Raw genomic sequence first — 20,019 nt, forward strand, 5'->3', positions numbered from 1 at the left:
GCAAAGAAAGGTAGAATTGATCTGATCTAAATTTGAAATTAAGTATAACAGTGATTATGTTACCAGTGTTAAACTCTTGAAGGAAATTGCTGCTCTTAGTTACAGTAGTGCAATCCAAACTGTTCATTTTCTTTTTTGCCTATATTGCATGCATACAATTTTGGAATTATTTAGAACACACAGAAATTCTGGAAGCTAAGTGGTTGTAGGTATATCCCTCAATACAGCTGGATAATTCATTTCTTTATATTTTCTTCGGAAACACTTGAGGTCTTTCATCTCTTCTGTTGCTTCCAGCCGATGAGCCCACTATATCGTCATCGTCATCTTTTTCACTTTGCTCAGTGCATCCCTTTGAACATGGAACTGTTAAATACCCCAATTTTAAATCAACTTAGTCAAGCCTCCAAACTGTATTGCTAACTAACAATACTGCGCCACACGAATGTTCCTAGAAGTCTTTTACAGCTGTTTTCCATTTTGATCTTCTACATCACACCATAAATTCTAGAATTTTTGCTCTTGGTGGTTTTCTGATACGCACGTGCAGATGGGTTTTTCAAGGGCATTTGGCTCCTGTACAAAAGGAATAAATGTTTGCATTTTGAATTGCATGTTCTTGCAATTAGATATATTCAGTTCTCATTTCCAGATTCCTCTTACTGAATGGTAAGGGATTTAACAGAAGTAGAGCAAAAAGAGTCATTTTAACACTGCATTTTCAGATGACAATTGCTGAAATACATTTTGGTGGAATTTTTTCCTCTTAAAATTTTGTTGAAACCTAGATGGTGCTTGGAACATGCTGATACTGAAAAAGTTTTCAACAAAAATGTTCTGCAATTGAAATGAGTTGTGTTTCTAGTATTCCTTTCAATTACACACTTCATTTGCTTCGGCTTTCATATTACATCACATTCAGTTTAACGTTTTTCTCTGTATTAGTGATTAATTTATATTATTCCCAGCATTAATTACAAATAATCATTTACAAATGCTATTTCAATATATTCAGAATTCTTTAAAGGGAAAAACAGACTTTGAAATATTAATACTTGGAGAAGGTGGGAATCTGTTTCAAGCTCTGTTTCTAGCACTGTAATGCCATATTTTTTTCCATTTCTTCTGTCTTTACTCTTTTATTGTTTTCTGCTGTTACGCACTGATAAAGCAGAAGTTTCATTCCCTTCTCAGTAAACGTTAACCCAGTTGTGCGTCTGCTTACATTTAGATATATAACAATTCTTTTAATGATAACAATTAACCACATATGCAAGTGCCTTCAGGATTCATTCTGGGTTTCTGTCTATCCCTACATATTGTGAAGCTTTATAAATGTAGCGTTTACTTTGGATAATTTGCCGAATGTCCTGTTGTGACCTGAGCACCTCTTAATCAAGGCTAAAGGACTTGGATTCAGTTGAAACATTAATAGATAAGTAGAAATACTGCTCTACCTACACAGATAGGTACTAGTCTTTTTTTTTTTTTTACAGTTTTTTTCAAGACTCCAGAAATACACTTAATGTTTTACTTGCAGCTCAGCTTAACGTTTAATTAGTGCTGCATTTTGATGACACAGATTTTCAGTGGAACTGGAAATGTGTCTGTATACTGTCCTATATACAGATGTTTCCTAAAACCTAGATCAAAGTTATTCAGTGTTAGAAATCATTGTTTGTTTGAGGATATGGGAGATTATGGAAAGTGAAAAAGATTAATTTTCTATTACTTGTTCCTTACCTGTGTTGTAGGGCTGTTGAAAAGGCTTACGACTTTAAAAGTAGATGACAATCAGCTTACGATTCTGCCAAACGCAATTGGAAAGTGAGTATAACTCTCATGGTTTTCAACATGAAGTGAAATGTGTTTTCCTCCTGCTTGTGGAATGTGGGATTTTTTAAAATAAAAAATAAGACAAAGATGTAGTGAATTATAAAATAATTTCAAATTGTGTGTCTAACAGCCAGCTTATAACATTTACATTGGGAGCAACACTATTACTCCTGGGGACTTACACTGGCATAAGTGATAAGAAGATGAAATGTATCACATTTTCCAAGAAAAAGAACAAAGATATTTTTCTGTATGAATCACTTGATTTAGATGATTAGAGCAGCAAAAGTAGAAGAAATAGAAGTATTTGGGGGAATACATCTGTTTCCATAGCAACAGCCAGTACTTGATGCTGGAAAGAAAATGGCTGTAAAACTCATCTGTATGAAGATTCCTTAAAATATTGAAGTAGAATAAATGAAAAAGTCATGACAATTTCAGAGGTGTATACATCAAAATGGGAAAGTATTATACAAGTAATCTCATTGTGAAAAGCACTAATGATGCCCTTTAGCCATCATTTTGTCAGATGTTACATGATCACTGGTGCAAAGCTCTGTCTTGTGGGTCTTCAGCCTATTGCTAAATGAAATTTGCAATTTATTGTAAAATTCAAGGCGGACACAAGCCCGTCTCTGAGTATGGAAGTAGGTGATTCTTCATCTTGTTTCATGCTGCACATATCCCTTTCTAGCAGAATATGTCTTTAATATTGATATTTTTGTCACTTTCCTCTACATATTTTAGTTCTGAAATGCCATAGAAACTGATATTTGGGAAAAAATTCAGAATACGTGGTCCCTGTCTGCCTTCTGCAGCTATAGCTCTAGAGTTTTCATCACCCTCCTTGCAGCAGTGGTAGAGTTCATGCAGAAGAAGTGGAGTTCAGCCCAATAACAACTGTGTGTCTGGTGTGACTAGACACACTCCTGCATCCATTTTATAGTAGTAATTTCAATAATAATGCAGATGTTGGTATGCCACTCAGGGGAAAAAAAAGAAACCAAACAAATTTGTGAACTATTACAACTGTAGCATCTGAAAGCGCGGGTTTGGCTTACCATGCAGTGCTTCCTGCAGTATCTTTAGATTTATGAGATATTCTTGGAGAGTATTAGAAGTTGGTTATACGAATCAGAGAAATCTTAAAAACGTCGTGTAGCAATAAATTCTGACAGGCAGTGAAAGCTCGTGAGGCTCGAAGTGATACTGGACACGCTGCAAAAAGATTGATATAATGTCAAAGTTATCTTTAACAATTTTGGGGGTCAATTTTTAAAGCCTGTCATGAAAGTGCTTTCTTATGTATTGAATTGTTCAAATTGAAGGGGAACCCCTCCTTTTTTTTAGCCTAATATCTGTGCAGTATTGTTTGTCGTGGAGCCTTAATTACGTTGTTAAAGATGCTGCTGCTCTAAACGGTGTATATGTGGAGCAGTAGGTTAATCACTTAATATTATCCCATTATTTTTGAGTGATTGGTTGTGCTTTTTAAACGAAGTGCTTTCATTTAATGAGGACAGCGTCTCCCACATCACAATGAACTTCCACTGTCTGACTCATCCATTTGGAGAGTTTCCTACTGGGTCTCTTTCTCCTAAGTGGTAGGTGTAGTACCCACTGTGGAGTCTGTTATTGTCACACAAAGATTAGCCGTGCGGAGGAGGGAACTCTCCCGCGGGGGACCAATTTCACGATGAGACACAGAGCCCTTCAACGCCGTCTGAGTTGATGTTGCTCACGGTGGAACTGCCACCCTCGTTTTTGGCAGCCTTGTTCAAAGGACAAGCCTGCGAGAGGCATTCAGGGTTTGACCCGGCATGATGATCTACACAGTAGACCCAGCTTCATAAAACATTCCTCATAGAGTCATAGAATGGTTAGAGTTGGAAGGGACCTTAAAGATCATCGAGTTCCAACCCCCCTGCCATGGGCAGGGACACCTCCAGTAGAGCAGGTTGCTCAAAGCCCCATCCAGCCTGGGCTTAAACACTTCCAGGGATGGGGCATCCACAGCTTCTCTGGGCAACCTGTTCCAGTGCTTCACTACCCTTATAGTAAAGAATTTACTCCTAATATCTAATCTAAATCTCCCCTCTTCCAATTTAAAACCATTACCCCTTGTCCTGTCACTACATTTCCTGACAAAGAGTCCCTCTCCGGCTCTCCTGGAGGCTCCCTTCAGATATTGGAAGGCTGCTCTGAGGTCTCCCCGGAGCCTTCTCTTCTCCAGGCTGAACAACCCCAGCTCTCTCAGCCTGTCTTCATAGGGGAGGTGCTCCATCCCTCTGATCATCTTTGTGGCCCTCCACTGGAAGATGATAAAGTCAATGGATTCACGATAAGTACCAAATTGGACCCAAGGACTGGAGATTTTGTCTGTAGGACCTGAGTGAATGCCCGTGCTTGCCAGGAAAGTGTCATGAGGGAAGTTGTGCCCCATCTGTAGGTCATGGTGCGGTCGCTCAAGAACCAGCGCCTTGTGTTAGAGGGGTATTTTCTGCCTGTGTCTAGTCTGTACCACACCTGGCAGTACCAGGTGATGGAAGGAGAGGTGTAAACTTGTGGTCCTGGGTCTGTGAAGTTCCTTTTGCCCGATGTTGGACAAATTGTGGGTGTAGCTAACTCTGAGGATGTATGAAATGTGGCTGAGATGGGTTGGACCTACTCTTTTATTTGTGGCAGTCTTCATTCTCCATGAATCTCTCTCTACTCACCTCTCAAAATACTCCTCATCTACCCTAGGGCATGTAGTGTGAGATGCCTCATTTCAATGGGTGCCAAAACTGAACGTATCTGATTTTTGTCTGCCCTGCTTTAAACCTGTCAAGAATGATCTAATTTTAGCCCAAGAAGACAGTAAGGTTAATGATATTACAGCTAAATGAGCCTTGTTGGAGTCATAGCTGTTATTGTCAACTTACTTTCATGCTCACTCCATGATGAATGAAAAATCACGTTCTGAAGTGGATATTTTTTTAACCATGGTAGTTATAGAGATAAAACACAGTTTCACACTGACTTTGTTATTTTTATTGTGGCCATCTTCATTTGTCTGCTGATGACGTCATCAGGAAGGACAGCAGCTGAGAACGTTCCTGCCAGACAGTACCTTTCAAATAGAATTCTATTGTCTGGTAAAGCCATTCTTCAGTGTCAGGGAAACTTCCACCCTTACAGTTCAGAGCATCAGATTTTCCGATGGCCATTGGAAACACAGCCGTTCTCAATTAGCTTATCTGTTTTCAACCTTTTCTGGTTGTGTTATCATCAGTTAAAAGGAAAAATGTGTGCATCTTTCTTGTTATTTAACAAGCTTGGGCTTGGACTTGCTCTGTCAAGCCCATGTTCTGTACGAAGGAGGTAAACACGACTGAATTTTGCCTTCACTGAAATTGTTTTGTATCTGGTTTGAAATAAATTGTGGTGGATACAAAGCTTTTATTCAAGAAAAGCTCTAACCAGACCCGGCAGAGCTTTTGGATATATTCCATGCATCTCTTTCACTAATCACTGGATGACTCACTTTGGCTTTTCACGCTACTGAAATATGGCAATTACAGGAAAGTTCTGAGAATTCCATGTTAGGAGGAGCTATTTCTGGTTTCATGTCTCATAAAATATGAAGGCTGAAAGACCTTTGTTTTAATTACGAAACTGGAATAAAGGTAAGTTAGACGTTCAGTGAGGGTCCAGCTGTGACTCACATAAATACTAAGGAGCAAGGTTTGTAGCAGAGGTAAACTTTTATTCAGATCTACCAAAATATTCAGGGAAAAAACCCAGACAATCTTCTGTGCACCTGGTCCCATCATCAGTGGACAGGGAGATGACAAACATTGAGGAAGAAATAGCTGCTTGCCATTTAACCTTGCTATTAATTAAAGCACTGGAGAGAAAAAGGTAGTACATGTGGAGGGAAAAACAAGGGGCAGCAGAAGCTGGGAACGGTGGCGTTTGTAATGGGTGACACAAAGCTTGCGTTGCGGGAGCTGAACGAGCAGTGCAGGACAGCACTCATCGCAAGAATTTCTATATCCAGACTAATTTTTTTAGAGATACAGCAGATATTTCTTCAGAATATTTTTATAAGTGTGCGTATTTGCATAATATATATGTGATATATATTTTTTTATATATATATATAAGACATGTACAGGAAAGCTGGGGAGGGACTCTGGATGAGGGAGGGGAGCCATAGGAGGAGGGGGAAGGGTTTGACACTGAAAGAGGGGAGATGGAGATGAGATGTGGGGAAGAACTTCTTTGGTGTGAGGGTGGTGAGAGCCTGGCCCAGGTTGCCCAGAGAAGCTGTGGCTGCCCCATCCCTGGAGGGGTTCAAGGCCAGGTTGGAGGGGGCTTGGAGCAACCTGGTCTGGTGGGAGGTGTCCCTGCCCAGGGCAGGGGGTGGCACTGGGTGGGCTTTAAGGTCCCTTCCCACCCAAACCATTCTGTGATTCTGTATATTCCTGTTTGTGTTACTTGCATTAGAAGAGGTCAAATTGTGGATTGTGGGAATCAGTGGGATCACCAGTGGGAACGTACCCTGAGGCAATTTCGGCTGCCCCTCCCCTTGCCCTCCCCAGCGGGACTTCTGTACCCGTTGTCTTGTTGGTCTTCATATGTTCAGATTATAAACTTTTTGGTTCGATTCTTCAGCTTAGTCTGAATTGCCCTGATCACTGTCTGTTTGAAGTACTTGGAATTCTTCCTTCCTACAAAAAGTAAGACCGATAATGTGGGGAAACTAAGTGGGCTTCCTTAAACTGCCGTACTGGGCAAGACTGATTAACAGCGTCCCTAATAGTTCCTAAAATCGTGTTATTGTAGACCTCTCCTAGGGAAATCTGCAATAAAGGTTCCCTCTTCAGGGCTTGATGTCTGTACTGGTGTGATGCTTTAGAACTTCCACAGGTTATTAGAGTGTTAATTTTTGTGATCTAGCCCTCGTATAGCATCTAACAAGTGTATTTACGATTTCAGTTTGTCTTTATTAGAAGAATTTGACTGCAGCTGTAATGAGTTGGAATCCTTGCCTTCCACCATCGGGTACCTTCATAACCTGAGGACCTTGGCTGTGGATGAGAATTTCCTTCCTGAACTGCCCAGAGAAGTGAGAACCTGATTCTGTTTTTAAGTTACGAATTGAAATGTTTTATGTTAGACCCAAGATTTCACCCTTACTCAGACAAAATGTCTGTTAAACCAATTGTTTCTGCGCGATGTGGAAGACAAAAATCTTTCTTACATACTCAATACTAAAATAGTAAAACCAGTAAATTAATAAATTTGTGTAAAGGAGGGAGCATCACTCAGGAGAGCAAGTAACCCCAGGCATTGCCCGGATGTTACTGACAAAGGGAGGGCATTATTTTCCGACCTTAGACTCTGTATTTTCTGCTTTTTATTAGTTAGAGTAAAACCACAATTTGGCCACCTCCTGACATAAAAGGTTAATGGTAATAGATTTTATCGAAGTAGGTATCCTAACATCTTTGTTTTTTTCATTCCTATAGATTGGAAGCTGTAAAAACGTAACCGTGATGTCTCTGCGCTCTAACAAACTGGAATTTCTTCCTGATGAAATTGGGCAGATGCAGAAGCTGAGAGTGTTAAACCTGAGTGATAACAGGTATAGTTCACATCATTTTTCTAACCCGTTATACGAATTTATTTTACGAAACGTTTAAACTATTATTTTTAGGTATTTGTAAAATTACATTTATATAAAATATATTTAAAAATATAAACATTATGTTTAGAATTACTTTATTTAAACTATAAGGTAAAAATCTTAAATTATTTTTTTTTTAATCTTTATGGTTTGGTCTTAGTTCCACTGACATCCAAAGAAAAATTTGAATGGGGCCAAGATCTGGGTCTCAGTGTGTTTTAATAGAATAAAACCTGTTTACTTCTTTTATCTCCTGCCGTTTCCATGTGAAAGTATGGTATTTGGCTTTAAAATGGTATATACCTTTGTAATACTTGATGATTAAAAAATTGTGACAAGCTGATATATAGGAAATCAATAAATACAAGCGCACCAGTGTGTTATCCTGACTCCACTGAAATCAAAAGAAAATTTTCTATTACCTTCAGCAGAGCAAAGTTTTTGTCAAAAATCAGATTTTTCTGTCCTCACACACGTGACAGGATGCTTAAAATGAACCTTTCTCAGTAGCTATCACGGGCTGCCATAGGCATCAGAAAAGACTGAATTCTCCTTGAAATTCATACATGTGTATGTTCCAAGAACATGTTAATTTTCAGTATGAGCACAGAAATACAAGTTTGCTCAGTAGTGCAACAAGTGTTGTGTGAATACCGTTTTCTTTCCAGTAATTATCATCCATACTCAGTAAAAATTAGGGGAGGGACTTCCCAAATCTGTGTCTCATTTACTGTCAGCACTGTCATTGCTGAAATTAAGGTTGACCATAAAATATAAAATGAAGTAATGTAGAAATTCCTGTAATAGATTCGTTTATTTGCTTAATTCTGTTAGATGATTTTCCACGTTGCAATTGTGTACCATAAAATACATTGTGTATCGACCAGAACGTAAAGTTAAACTTAACTCTAGTTTGTGTTGAAACTGGGCAAGCCCCGGAAACAAATCCCGGGTCTCTTGACTTTAGGTTTCAGACTCCGGTGCTTTCCCAGCGACGGGGAGTATTTTCCCACCAGTATGTCACACAGCAGTTTGTGATTTTAGCTGTACAGAGTCTGAAATGGGATTTTGGGCAACACTTCAATGTCCCACAGGATGACGTTCTGGCCAGCGAAGGCAGCCCAGCTTCCCCTCCCTGTCCCTAGTGCCCTTCTCTCCAGGCATACGGTCTTCTTGACTCATGAGTGATAGAGTTGAAAGCAGCCCATCAGAAATACGGTGAATTTTTGGATGGATGTTTCCAGGGGCTGGTCCATGGTAGTGGCCCATGGGAGGAGGCACCCAGTGGGCATAGGAGTGGGGAGGCAACTGCTGGACACTGCTGGTTGGGGGTCCAAGGAGCTGCAGCTGCAGGGTGTCTTCACAGAATCACAGAACGCTATGGGGTTGGAAGGGACCTCTGGAGATCACCTAGTCCAACCCCCTGCCAGAGCAGGGTCACCCAGAGCAGGTCCCACAGGAACGTGTCCAGGAGGGGTTTGAACGTCTCCAGAGATGGAGACTCCACCACCTCTCTGGGCAGCCTCTTCCAGGGCTCTGTCACCCTCACAGGAAAGAAGTTCCTTCTCGTGTTTAGATGGAACTTCTTATGTTCAAGTTTGTACCCGTTTATGCCCTTCCCTGGCACATTAAACCAATCTGAGCTGGATCGCTCTGCCCCCTTTTCAAACCTGTAATTGTGACATGAGTTTGCCTTGAGGAAGAAGAAAACTAGTCTTTTTAATCTTTTTTTTTTTCTTCCTTTTTTTTTTTTTGGCCAATTTATTTTTCAGCCAGGCCAGCTGCTGATTTCAGGCACATGACTTCATATGTAATTACTGATTGTGAGTGCTATTGCTGGGGTGAGAGAGGGAGGAGGTGGCCACTGCTGGGAGGAGGCAGTGAAGGTGGCGAGAGCAGGCAGGGTTCCCCACCAAGCTGGCCTGACACCCAGATGCCACCAAAGCAGCAGACCTGGCCAACCTCCCTTTCCCCACAGCTGCCCCGGTGTGGGAGAGGATTGGGATTTCCACTGGGGAGGAAGGTAGTTATGGGACCAGCATCCCAAATGAACCAAAGCAGGTGTGAGGAAGGTAGTTATGGGACCAACATCCCAAATGCAGCAAAGCAGGTGTGAGGAGGGCAGGAGAATGGGACCTCTGCCTATTGGGGTGGGAAGCTGTTCTCTCACATCCACCTCAAAAACTGTACAGCAAGTTGTAAGCATTGCAGAACTAGTGGGAGAGCACAGTCTCGAGTAGGAGAGATAGGAACCGACTCAGATCATAGACCTTCAACCTTTAAACTGGTTGAATTGTCTCATGTGCATTTCTTGAGGGGCTTGGGGAGTAAATTCTTCCTCCTTTGTTGATATCAATTCTGGCTGAGGTTAAATGTTGCCCTGCTGAGACACTGTGATAATGCTTTTGCTATGGAACTTCCCACCTTAATGAAACTAAGAAGTTTCAACGTTTTGGCACCAAAGAGTTTGGACAAATTTCAGGTACCATCTTAATATTGAATTATTTTTTTTCCTTCTTACTTTTCTGTTTGCCCCTTTTCACATTCATGTTAACATTAAGGCAATATCCATTCTTTCTTTGAATGACTCCACATGTACATGTTAAGAAGGAATGTACTTGGGCTCTGCAAGTTGGGTTCTTGGGTTCTCCAAGGAACCTTTCTGTGGTACCACAGCAGTTTTAGGTCAGTGCATGTGCTTCACCCTACAGTGGGAGACTCCTGGGATGTGGGTCAGGGTTTTCCCTGTCAGCCTCTTACCAGACCTGCTGAGCCCTGGCCTGGGGGGCTTCTCTGTGAAGGCAGAGCAGGACACAGACCCATTCACACCAAATGCTGTGATGCAGCCTCTTTGGCACAAAAGCTCCAACCTTGCACAAATGTTCTGAAGAGTAGCTGTTACTCCCTGGACTCTATAACACATGGGGGTGGGCTGTGCACATGGTCACATATTCTTTCAGAATTTGTCTGGTCAGACCTTCATGACTTTCTCCTCCTGACGCCAGAGAGAATTCCATGTCCATTCAAGCAGGTGTCCTGTTCTCATGCATCTTTGCATGTTATTTTCCTTGCAGAGGGGACCGAGTCCCTCACTGTGACTGTCAATCCATGCTGGTCACCATGGATTTATAGTTTTACAAAGAAAACAGAGTCTTCCATTGGGGATCTGTCCACTGCAGGCTTATCCCAGTGAATGATACCTCACGGTCATCTCCTTCTACTTTGTCACATGCCCAATTTCACCTCCGGTGTCTACAATTGTGATTTAAATGGTGCATTTGTGCGTCCAGTAGCCTCTTTCATCTTTATCCCAGTTACTTTCCCTGTGAATAGTTGGGCTACTCAAGCGTTTGTTGAGAGATGTCCTTTTGCCACCAAAAATGTTCATTCTGGACATGTTCCTCATGGCATGGGGAGTGCCCTCTGGCTCAAGGCATGTAGGGTACAGGGATGCTGGTGGCTTTGAACTTGCCTTGCCGTAGCACATGGAAAATTTGCAGTCTGCTCTCTGAATGATTGCACACACATGGAGTGATGGGAAACTGGGATGTAGCACGTGAAGAGGAAAAGAGGAGCTCTCCCTCCTTTGCATTAGCTGGAGCTTGTCTGGGTGTCAAAGTCAGAAACATTTTGGGACATTTGGTCTAAAATCCTGACTGGATGTCTGTCAGGAAGGAGACAAACCTGGCTTAGACCTCTTTGCTACTCAGGCTAACAGGAATCTCAAATTTTTGTGAGTTGACACATTTTGGTGAAAGGTGGGTCAATGTTTGGGGTCCCTCTCCAGTGTGTTTTTAATGCTATGGTTTCAGCTACCACAGGCTTTCGCTCTTGTGTGTCTTCTGAAGGTCCTCATGGCTGTAAGATGGACCTTGCTGATCTTAATTGAATAGAGGGTGGTTTAGTTCCAGGACTTTCTTCAAATATTCATGTTAGAATTCCATTTAACCAGGGAATTAGACTCCAGCTTCTCTTTCCCATGCCATACGCTCTTAAGACTGTATCTGTACTTCTCATCTCCATAGCTGGGAGTCCTCTCTCCTTTTATCTTTACAGGTCCAAACCTTTCCAACCCTGTTACAGGCTCTTCATCCCCAGGAAATGCAGTATTCGGTTGTGTCGACAGGATAAAAGGCAAGGATGGGTTGAATCCTGACTTGCTCTCAGGTTGCTAAGGTGGAGTCTCATGAGGGCTGGCATGATCTGAGCAGAGCTTAGGTGGCTTCACCCGCTGCACTCAGGAAGGTTTTGATTCCAGATACTTGCCTGGAGATTCATCCTTGCCTTTGCCAGGCGTAACGCTGTCTCCAGTGCTTCAAGAACCAATGCAGAATTTCATAAAGTAGTTGTGCAATTACTGCTTTAATTGCATGACTGCTATTGAGACCTCCACCCCGTAATGAGTCACTGGGGATAGCTGCTTGGAGTCGGTCACTGTTAAGAGTGCACATGGGATTCATTCAAAGAAAAAAAAAAAAAAAAGATGTCTTACCAGTAACCGGTGTTCTTCACAATGTGTAGTCCACATATACATTTGTCTTCCATCTGCTTCTCCTCTCTCCTCAGAGTCCTTCCAGGTCTGAGTCCTGTGATTGAGAGGTAGAATTGTTAGAATGTACATTTGGGCTACACTTCTCAAAGAGCATCGGTTACTGGTAAGTAACCTTTCTTTTAGTTTTAGATTGTTCTTAAAGAAGAGCTGAAAGAATCATCACCTTTTTGTGTTTGCACTGCTTCTGTCCTGGGGTCAGAACTCAGTTACTGTTCTGAACCTCACCCACAGAACTGAGATGAAAAAGGGTCCAAAAATTACCTGATCCATTCAAAAAAAAAGAGTCCGCTCCCCGGTGTACCTTTTCTTTTACTGTTTAGTTATTTAATTATGCAATATTCCTCATTGCCAAAGAGCTAATTAGTTCTGCCCATGTATATCCACAAGTGGTTTTGTGAACAGTACGTTGATGCCGTAATATGAATCATGTTCTTTTAAACTTTCACACCCTGAAAACCCTGTTGCTATTGATTTGCTGAGAGCTACCTTGGCCAACTGTCACAAGTAACAACCATCTCTGGGCTTGACCGACTGACGGGCAACGGTGCCTGTTACGGTTAACTTCCAACAGGTTTTGACATGAATTTTTCATGTTTGGGTTATTATTTGAAAATTATTTCCGAATGTCACCAAAGTATAATACATGCATCGATGCATCTAGAAAATGTTCCCCTCGGTGTTTGGTAAGCTCTTCGTACGTTATATTGCATAAACTAATCATCGGTGGAAACTCTTCCCGTACTCTGAGCTGTTTACTTAGGGCATAACAAAACGAAAAATTAGTACCTGGTACAAATATCTAGTGGGTTATTTTACAAAGGTGTGAGAAAAACTATTAACAAGAAAGAAAAGTTAAAATTATGTCTTTTAGTAGGCTGACAATGAAAGCGATGACCACCTTCACCCCATAAGACCCCTCAAATATCAACAATTGATATTTCTCATATTAAAACAGTATCAATGACATTTTCTTTGTTTTTCTTGTGTTCCATGGATAATACCCATTAGCTACTCTTAAAATATTTAGAACTTAACAAATGATGTGAAAGCTGTAATCTGGGATTAATAATGGAAGGAATTATTCCGAAGTCCTCGTTCCAGAATGGCCACTGACATGGGGCTCCTTGGAGGTTGTGCAGTCGTACGGTGCAACGGCTCAATGGTTAGGGGTGTCAGTTCAAAAGTGTGCTGGTTTTGCTTTGGTTTGGTTTTATTCACTGGAGGAACTTCAGAGGAAATTTTTTCTCCTTTTTTTCCCCATAAGAAAACATTTTATATGTGAAAATTAAATACTGTATAAAGAACATACGCATTTCGTACTTTTCCAGACTATTACTGTGGATAGTTGTTTTCTTGAAAAGTCAATTAGTGTTTCAGGACTTACCTTAAAAGAAAAAAAAATATTAATAACTTTTAAACTTTTACATTTGCCAATAGCATATACGATTTAACTTGTAATTTAACCTAATTAATATATACTGACAATTTCTATAGCACTAAGAGATTCTTTTACGCTGGCTGTCACATTTTCAGCTCTTTTTGCACATCAGTTGAAGAGATTGCAAATTGAGGTTATTAGGGATTAAATAATTGCAGGGGAATGGGAGTGTTGCTCAGGCAGAGCGGGTGGCTGGCAAGCGTCAGAGCTGGTGTAATTGTCTGAAGATTTGGAAATGCTGTTTTTCCCAGAGGTCACGTCCCTGGGTATGGTCAGTGGATGCTGAAGGAGTGGGTGCTGGGGCTATGGCCGTGTTTCCCTTGGTCCCGGTGCTGGTCCCAGTGTTGGCTGCTGGGCTAGGGCTGCTCCAAACAGCCCCTTCCCCGAGAGAAATCGCCTCCTGCAACGGTTATTTGTCCAGGCTGAATAAAACCATCCATAGGAAGAGTAACTCGGTTTGGTACAGCATAGCCTGCCTGTGAATTTTAAGTTAATTTAATTTGGCCATCTTCTTCATGAACTGTCTATGCACCAATTACAGTTTCATCTGGTGCTGTGAGTGTAATTTCCCTTAGATTTATAAAAACAATTATGGGTGTGATTTTCCAAACTGTCTAAGTGACAAGTTTCAGCGTTTAAGCCCAAAAGAAAAGCTCTCTGTTGAATAGCACAGCCAGAAACTTTGCGTTTCTTTGTGCTGATCTCTGATTGCAGTCCTGTATTAGATCAATGGAAGCAGCACAGATTAATCGCTTTTTTCAATTACTGATGAAGAATTTTCTCTTCAGAGGAGGCCAGATCCTTTACTGAGGATGATGTGAGTTAGCTCCTTGAAATCAGTGGAGTTATGCTGATTTATACCAAATAGGATCTAGCCTGTAATATGTAGAAAGTAATCAACGCACATCCACACATAATTAATGTTTGAGATCCTTTGTAGCTGTCGTATACCCTTATTGTCACCAATGAAGCTAGAAAAATATTTATGTATTTACCTCTTATGGTTAAACTAATAGATACATCTGGATAAACACAAATTAAGAATCTTTGTGTTAACTATTAAAGCTTAAACTTGTAACCTGAATTTATAAAGAATGTCACATACCGCACTATTCCACACTGCAGTATCCATTTTATGATAAGGGAGGAATGAAAACTAAATTTGAGATAATTTAGGGACTTCTTACTTTCTTGTGGCATTAATTCCGGGTTTAAACACGCACACCCGTGTAAAACTGCTGTAATCTATACAGGCAGTTCATTGGAGATTATCTCATAGCACGCTATGTCTGTGTGTACATTCCTGTCAGTTTATTTCACTTTCATAGATAAGTCATTTCTAGTATAAGGTATTCTTATTAAAATCACAGTCTTCAAACTGCGTTGCTTGCAGTCAGTACACACTGCTTTCTGAAATAACACAGTTTTTAATGGTAAGGACTTTGTGGCAAAAATGCATCTAAAGTAATTCCGTCATGGGTACGCTTCTGCAGCGCCGCAGAGAGGCAATGGCACCACGGCTTGGGAGATGCTCCTCTCCCAGAAAGACAGGTGGATTTCTGATGTGAAGAGGCTCGTAGGAGTATTGTTGGTTGAGTACTGACATTTCGGGTACTGGCAGAGGGCAAGGGGTTCTCCACGTGGAGTTACCCGCCGGGGGATTGCCGTGCTGTGAGTGACCATCTCTGTAAGAGCCTTTCTCTCCGCACTGGGACTGTCTCACTCTCCCAAAAAAGGGGTTTTCCTCTGTTCTCTGTGTTAAGTCCCATTTAGCTTTTGTCTTTGAGGACAGCCCTTTGGTGGGTGATTTCTTCCTCCATCTCCTTAACCTTCTGTAGCACAAAGGGGAGAACATCGGTGTGTGGTTGGGACAGGCCTCTCCCCATGGCACAGATGGAAAAGTAAAAATAATATGTTCAGAATTAGTGGGAAAAACATGGATTAATTTTCTATAAGTATCGAGTCATCATTTCCCCATTCAGATCACTTTTAGGAAATGTGTTTACATGTATAATTAAAATGCTGGGGTTTTTACTGTTTCATTTAGTTTCGTCATTTGGGTTCACTGTGAATATTTGTATTACTTCAATCTTTTTCCTAACATTTCTGCAAAAATGAATTTTCAATAATCTTAGGGTTTTTCTGTTCTAAAACTTAAATGTCCAATTAAATGATTTCTGTTAGCTATGCTAAAAACTGTTAGGTCTTTCCTATAATTCCCTCTGGGACCAAGATTTTTTCTGTGTTATAAACTGTAACTTTGGTAACATTAAAGCCAAGGCAAAAATAGCGGTATCTCCTTGGTACCTTTAGGGTATGATGTCAGTAGTTGTAGAATCCAAATGCCCTTAATAAAATATTATATTTTAGTAAAAAAATGAGAGAAAATAAAGATACGGAATTATAGAAATTTTAGTATGAAATCTTTAAAAGAAACTATTGTGAAAATGAAGGATTCACGTTGTTCCAATATTATCATTTGCAGACTGAAGAATTTACCATTCACTTTCACTAAACTTAAAGAACTTGCAGCTTTGTGGCTTTCTGACAACCAGGTAATGACTTGCAATATTCCTGTTTTCTTTAGTATAGTACAAGGGGTGTGAGCAAGGGCTGTAAATGAGACCTATAATTTAATACATGATTGTAATAGAATTTTGGAAGCGTTTGCTCCTGGTCCAGCTTTATACTTTCGTATCAAGGTATAGATTCTTGTGGCTGTCATTTATTAACTTGGAAAGATCACCTTGCAGGATTTATTACTTGCATTCAGCTAAGCTTCTGTAGCCTTACAAAAGTAGGAAATAAAGGCCAAAAGTATCAAGAGAATATTTTTAAAATACAAATTCAAGAGCTAAGACTTTGTTGTCAAACTTGTTATTAGTTTGTCCCATCCTTTACTCCATCTCTGCCTCTAGTTTTGTCTTCCTTTTCCCTTTTCCTGTCCGTGCTTCCATTCCTGCGTATTTTAAACTCCATTAAAAGTCAGTGGGAGTTTAATCATGTAAAAGGTGCACAAGAACTCTCAGTCTTGTTTTGGAGAAAACTCTCATTTAAGCTCCTTTTAAATTTGTGTGCCTTTCTTTGTTCCAAGGCGTTTGGTTTCACTACTCTATATTCTTTAGGATTTTATTTTAAAACAAATTATGTAACACGAACACTGAGAAATATGATAGCTCAGCCACCATCTGAGCACCAAAATAGGTCTTGATCCTTTCCAGGATTGGTGGGTAGAGCAATTTTGCACTTCCGTAATTTAACTCTAAATGGAGAAAAACTCAATTTGTACGATGTCAGGAATGTTTGGCATACCCAGCAGGTTTTTAATAATCTCAATAAATTCTCATAATTTCATCTGTCTCACTTTGCAATAATGCCCACGGTCAGATATTATACCTCTTTAACTGAAGCTGATGAGGATAATTCTTCAGGGGCCAATTATCCTGCTCCTGGAAATGAATCCGTCCTTTTATCCCTGCGAAACAGGCAGAGGGACCAGGGCCCTGCAGCAGGAGATGGGGAGCGCTGATTTTTTCACTCTAATTTCCATTAAAAAATAACATTGCATTGCCCAGCCACAGAACATACACTTCCTTTGGAATATAAAACATTTTTTCAGGATTTGGGCTTTTCTGCAGTATAACGTAGATCAATTTAGATTCTCTGAACTATGACAGTTGCTCCTAGGAGCTACATTAGAGCAAAGCAATAATGAAGAATAATCAATTGAAGTAAAGCACAACAGTAACCTCTGAATATTCAGAGTGAGTGCCCCCATGTAAAGCCTCCAGTGCCTTGCACCAGCTTTACCCTCAGATGAACTAATGACTGTTGTGAATTTGCTCATCATTAGCCCTAGCTTAAGACAGGTCACAGCCAGAAGGTGTAGTTGCAGCTCTGTTCCGCTGGTCCTTCAGCTTCCTCGCTGGTGTGGAGCTCCAAGAACACTGTCACAGAATCACAGAATCACATGGGGTTGGAAGGGACCTCTGGAGATCATCTCCTCCAACCCCCTGCCAGAGCAGGTCCACCCAGAGCAGGTTGCACAGGAACGTGTCTAGGCGGGTTTGGAACATCTCCAGAGATGGAGACTCCACCACCTCCACACCACTTGGTGTTCTTCTGATGATCCTGGGAGGAATTACAGGAGCGGGGAATGGGAGAGGAGGCATTTCCACCCGATTAGTGCTTGGTGTAGCCCATGGAGAAGTTTATCTCCATACAGAATTTCAGTTAACCCTGTGTTTTCTACCTACTTAAATCCCGTCCGGGTTCACACGCGTGCCCTGAGTCACGGGTTGTTTCTTTGGCCTCTCCCGTGCAGTCCAAGGCTCTCATCCCGCTGCAGACGGAGGCTCACCCCGAGACGAAGCAGCGCGTACTGACTAACTACATGTTTCCCCAGCAACCCCGCAGCGATGAAGGTAAAACGCCATCGGCAGCCCCTGCAAAGGCGGGCACCGGGCTTCTTCTGGTGGTGAAAAACCAGGGGGAGGGAGAGGACGGGGAGGTCTCGGACGTGATTCTGCGTGTGAGTGTCTCTTCTGACGTGTAGAGCTGGCGGTGCGCGCATAACAGTCTGTATTTTGTCATACACAAAGGAATCCTCTTACTTGCAAATCCGTTATTCTCAGGCCATCAGAGTTACATTTTCTTAAACAATTTTGTTGTCAGAAGAAACGGTTCAGGGTTTGGCTCCTCACATGGACACCTCTGACGTTAGGTTAGAAAGGTTGTGTGCTCCCCCTCAGCCCCAAACCTGTTGCTTCCCGTCACTCCCGTTTCAGTGAAATATTAAATTCTATCAGTTTTGATTTGCCAGTCGCTGCCCTCATTTCCCCCCTCAAATGCTTAAAAACAATAACCCAGGATTACAGGATCAACTAAGAACGTGTCTTTTTGGGTCATTTCCAACCTTCCGCTGGGTGCACTAATTACATGTTCTTGCACGTTGCTCTTTGCGATTTAACCGTAGATTTCCAGTCCGACAGTGACAGCTTTAACCCTACCTTATGGGAAGAGCAGAGACAGCAACGTATGACTGTCGCCTTTGAATTTGAAGAAAAAAAGGAAGAGGAGGAAAATCCAGGGAAAGTTAAGGTAAGTTCTATTTGATTCATTCAGGTATTCCCATATTATGGGCAGGGTCCAACTTACGGATCTCGAGTTGAACTATTTTCATGTTCTAAATACCCAGAAAGTTCTCCTCACCGTGTTTCAAGTACAGCAGTTGAGGGAAAAAAAGCGTTATCTGTTCTCCCTGGAGCACTCGGTACCAATTCCTGCTGCTGCTGCCTAGACAGCAAAACTCTGGTTTTTTAAGTGACTTCAGGCCCAGAAACGTGATGTTGGGTTCCTGGTGTGACAGGTATTTTGTCATGAAGATAAAATTAACACAAAGTGTTGGGAGACTTAGAATTAGTGTCCAACCACCTAGTTCTTCAGGAATATTTAGATCACGTAGGGAAATCCAGGTTCCTCTCAAAGTGGAAGTCGACGAGAGCTTTGCAGCTCCATGGGGTTAGAGAGGAGCGTACAGTGAAGAGGGTCTCTCTCATCAGTTTTGTAACCTACCAAAAATGAAGATCAAAACATGAATCCTCCCTTTATCTGAAATTAATATAATTCCAGAGTTTTCAATTGAGCCCTTAGTCAGTTACATTGTTAGAAGGATATTGTCAGGATCATCTACATTCACACGGCAAGAAAAGCTGTTTCTTGAGCACTAAAGGAATTACCCAGGATCAAACACTTAAACACTGCGGCAGGAGGCCCAACATAAAATGTATTGCCAGAGAAAAAAATCATATGAGGAGATGTAAATCATATTTTAACTTTAAAATTAACAATTCTATTATTAATAGCTATTTAACATTCAATTTAGATCTTCTTGGAAATTTTGGATTTTTCTTTTAAATATTTTTCCCAATTAGGAATTTTCATCTAACTCTTGTAGCCAGAGATGATGGACTCTGCTGCTTTAGTAAAGCAGAAAATGAAGGAAAAAAGCAAACTTTGCCTCACAATAAATAGATTAAACTGAAATTTTACCCCAGATGAATTGCAGGTTTGTGAGTCATATATGGAAAACAAAGCATCTGGGAGAGTTTTATATTGTTCCAGAACTTCCTATCAGAATTTTAACTGTGAGCAATGCAGCTGTCCAAATGTGCAAAGCAATTGAAATATTAACAGCGAAATAGATAGCAATTTCTAAGGCCATAGAAGAATGTAATTGTATTATTTGCAAGCATTATTTTGAATATCAAAATGTAAGATATGAATTATATCACTTAGCCATTTTATTTTTAATACATTTCAGAAGACTATGAATGACTGAAACAAATGTTTCCTTGGAGTTAGAACCGTCCTTGTGGAAAAACCAAACCCTTCGCCCACTGCCCGCCGTTGCTGTACTTCAGTTCAGATGCTGCCATCTGCTGCAGGGAGAACGGGGCGGCAGACACAGGGGACACACTGCCACATGGCCAGGTTTCCTAGAGACAGCTCCGGGCAGGA

At 41.1% G+C, this 20,019-nt stretch overlaps 1 protein-coding gene across 1 annotated transcript in view; it reads left to right on the forward strand.

Annotated features, from left to right (window-relative positions):
* Positions 1-20,019, forward strand: part of LRRC7 (leucine rich repeat containing 7) — a 160,069-nt gene that overhangs the window by 108,579 nt on the left and 31,471 nt on the right. The window contains 6 exon segments of the mRNA XM_074151373.1: positions 1,755-1,827; positions 6,820-6,949; positions 7,353-7,468; positions 15,986-16,055; positions 17,825-17,924; positions 18,476-18,600. Of these exon segments, the coding sequence (XP_074007474.1) occupies positions 1,755-1,827; positions 6,820-6,949; positions 7,353-7,468; positions 15,986-16,055; positions 17,825-17,924; positions 18,476-18,600 (614 nt within the window).

This window comes from Numenius arquata, chromosome 8, assembly GCF_964106895.1.
Source record: "Numenius arquata chromosome 8, bNumArq3.hap1.1, whole genome shotgun sequence".
Taxonomy (NCBI): Eukaryota; Metazoa; Chordata; class Aves; order Charadriiformes; family Scolopacidae; genus Numenius; species Numenius arquata.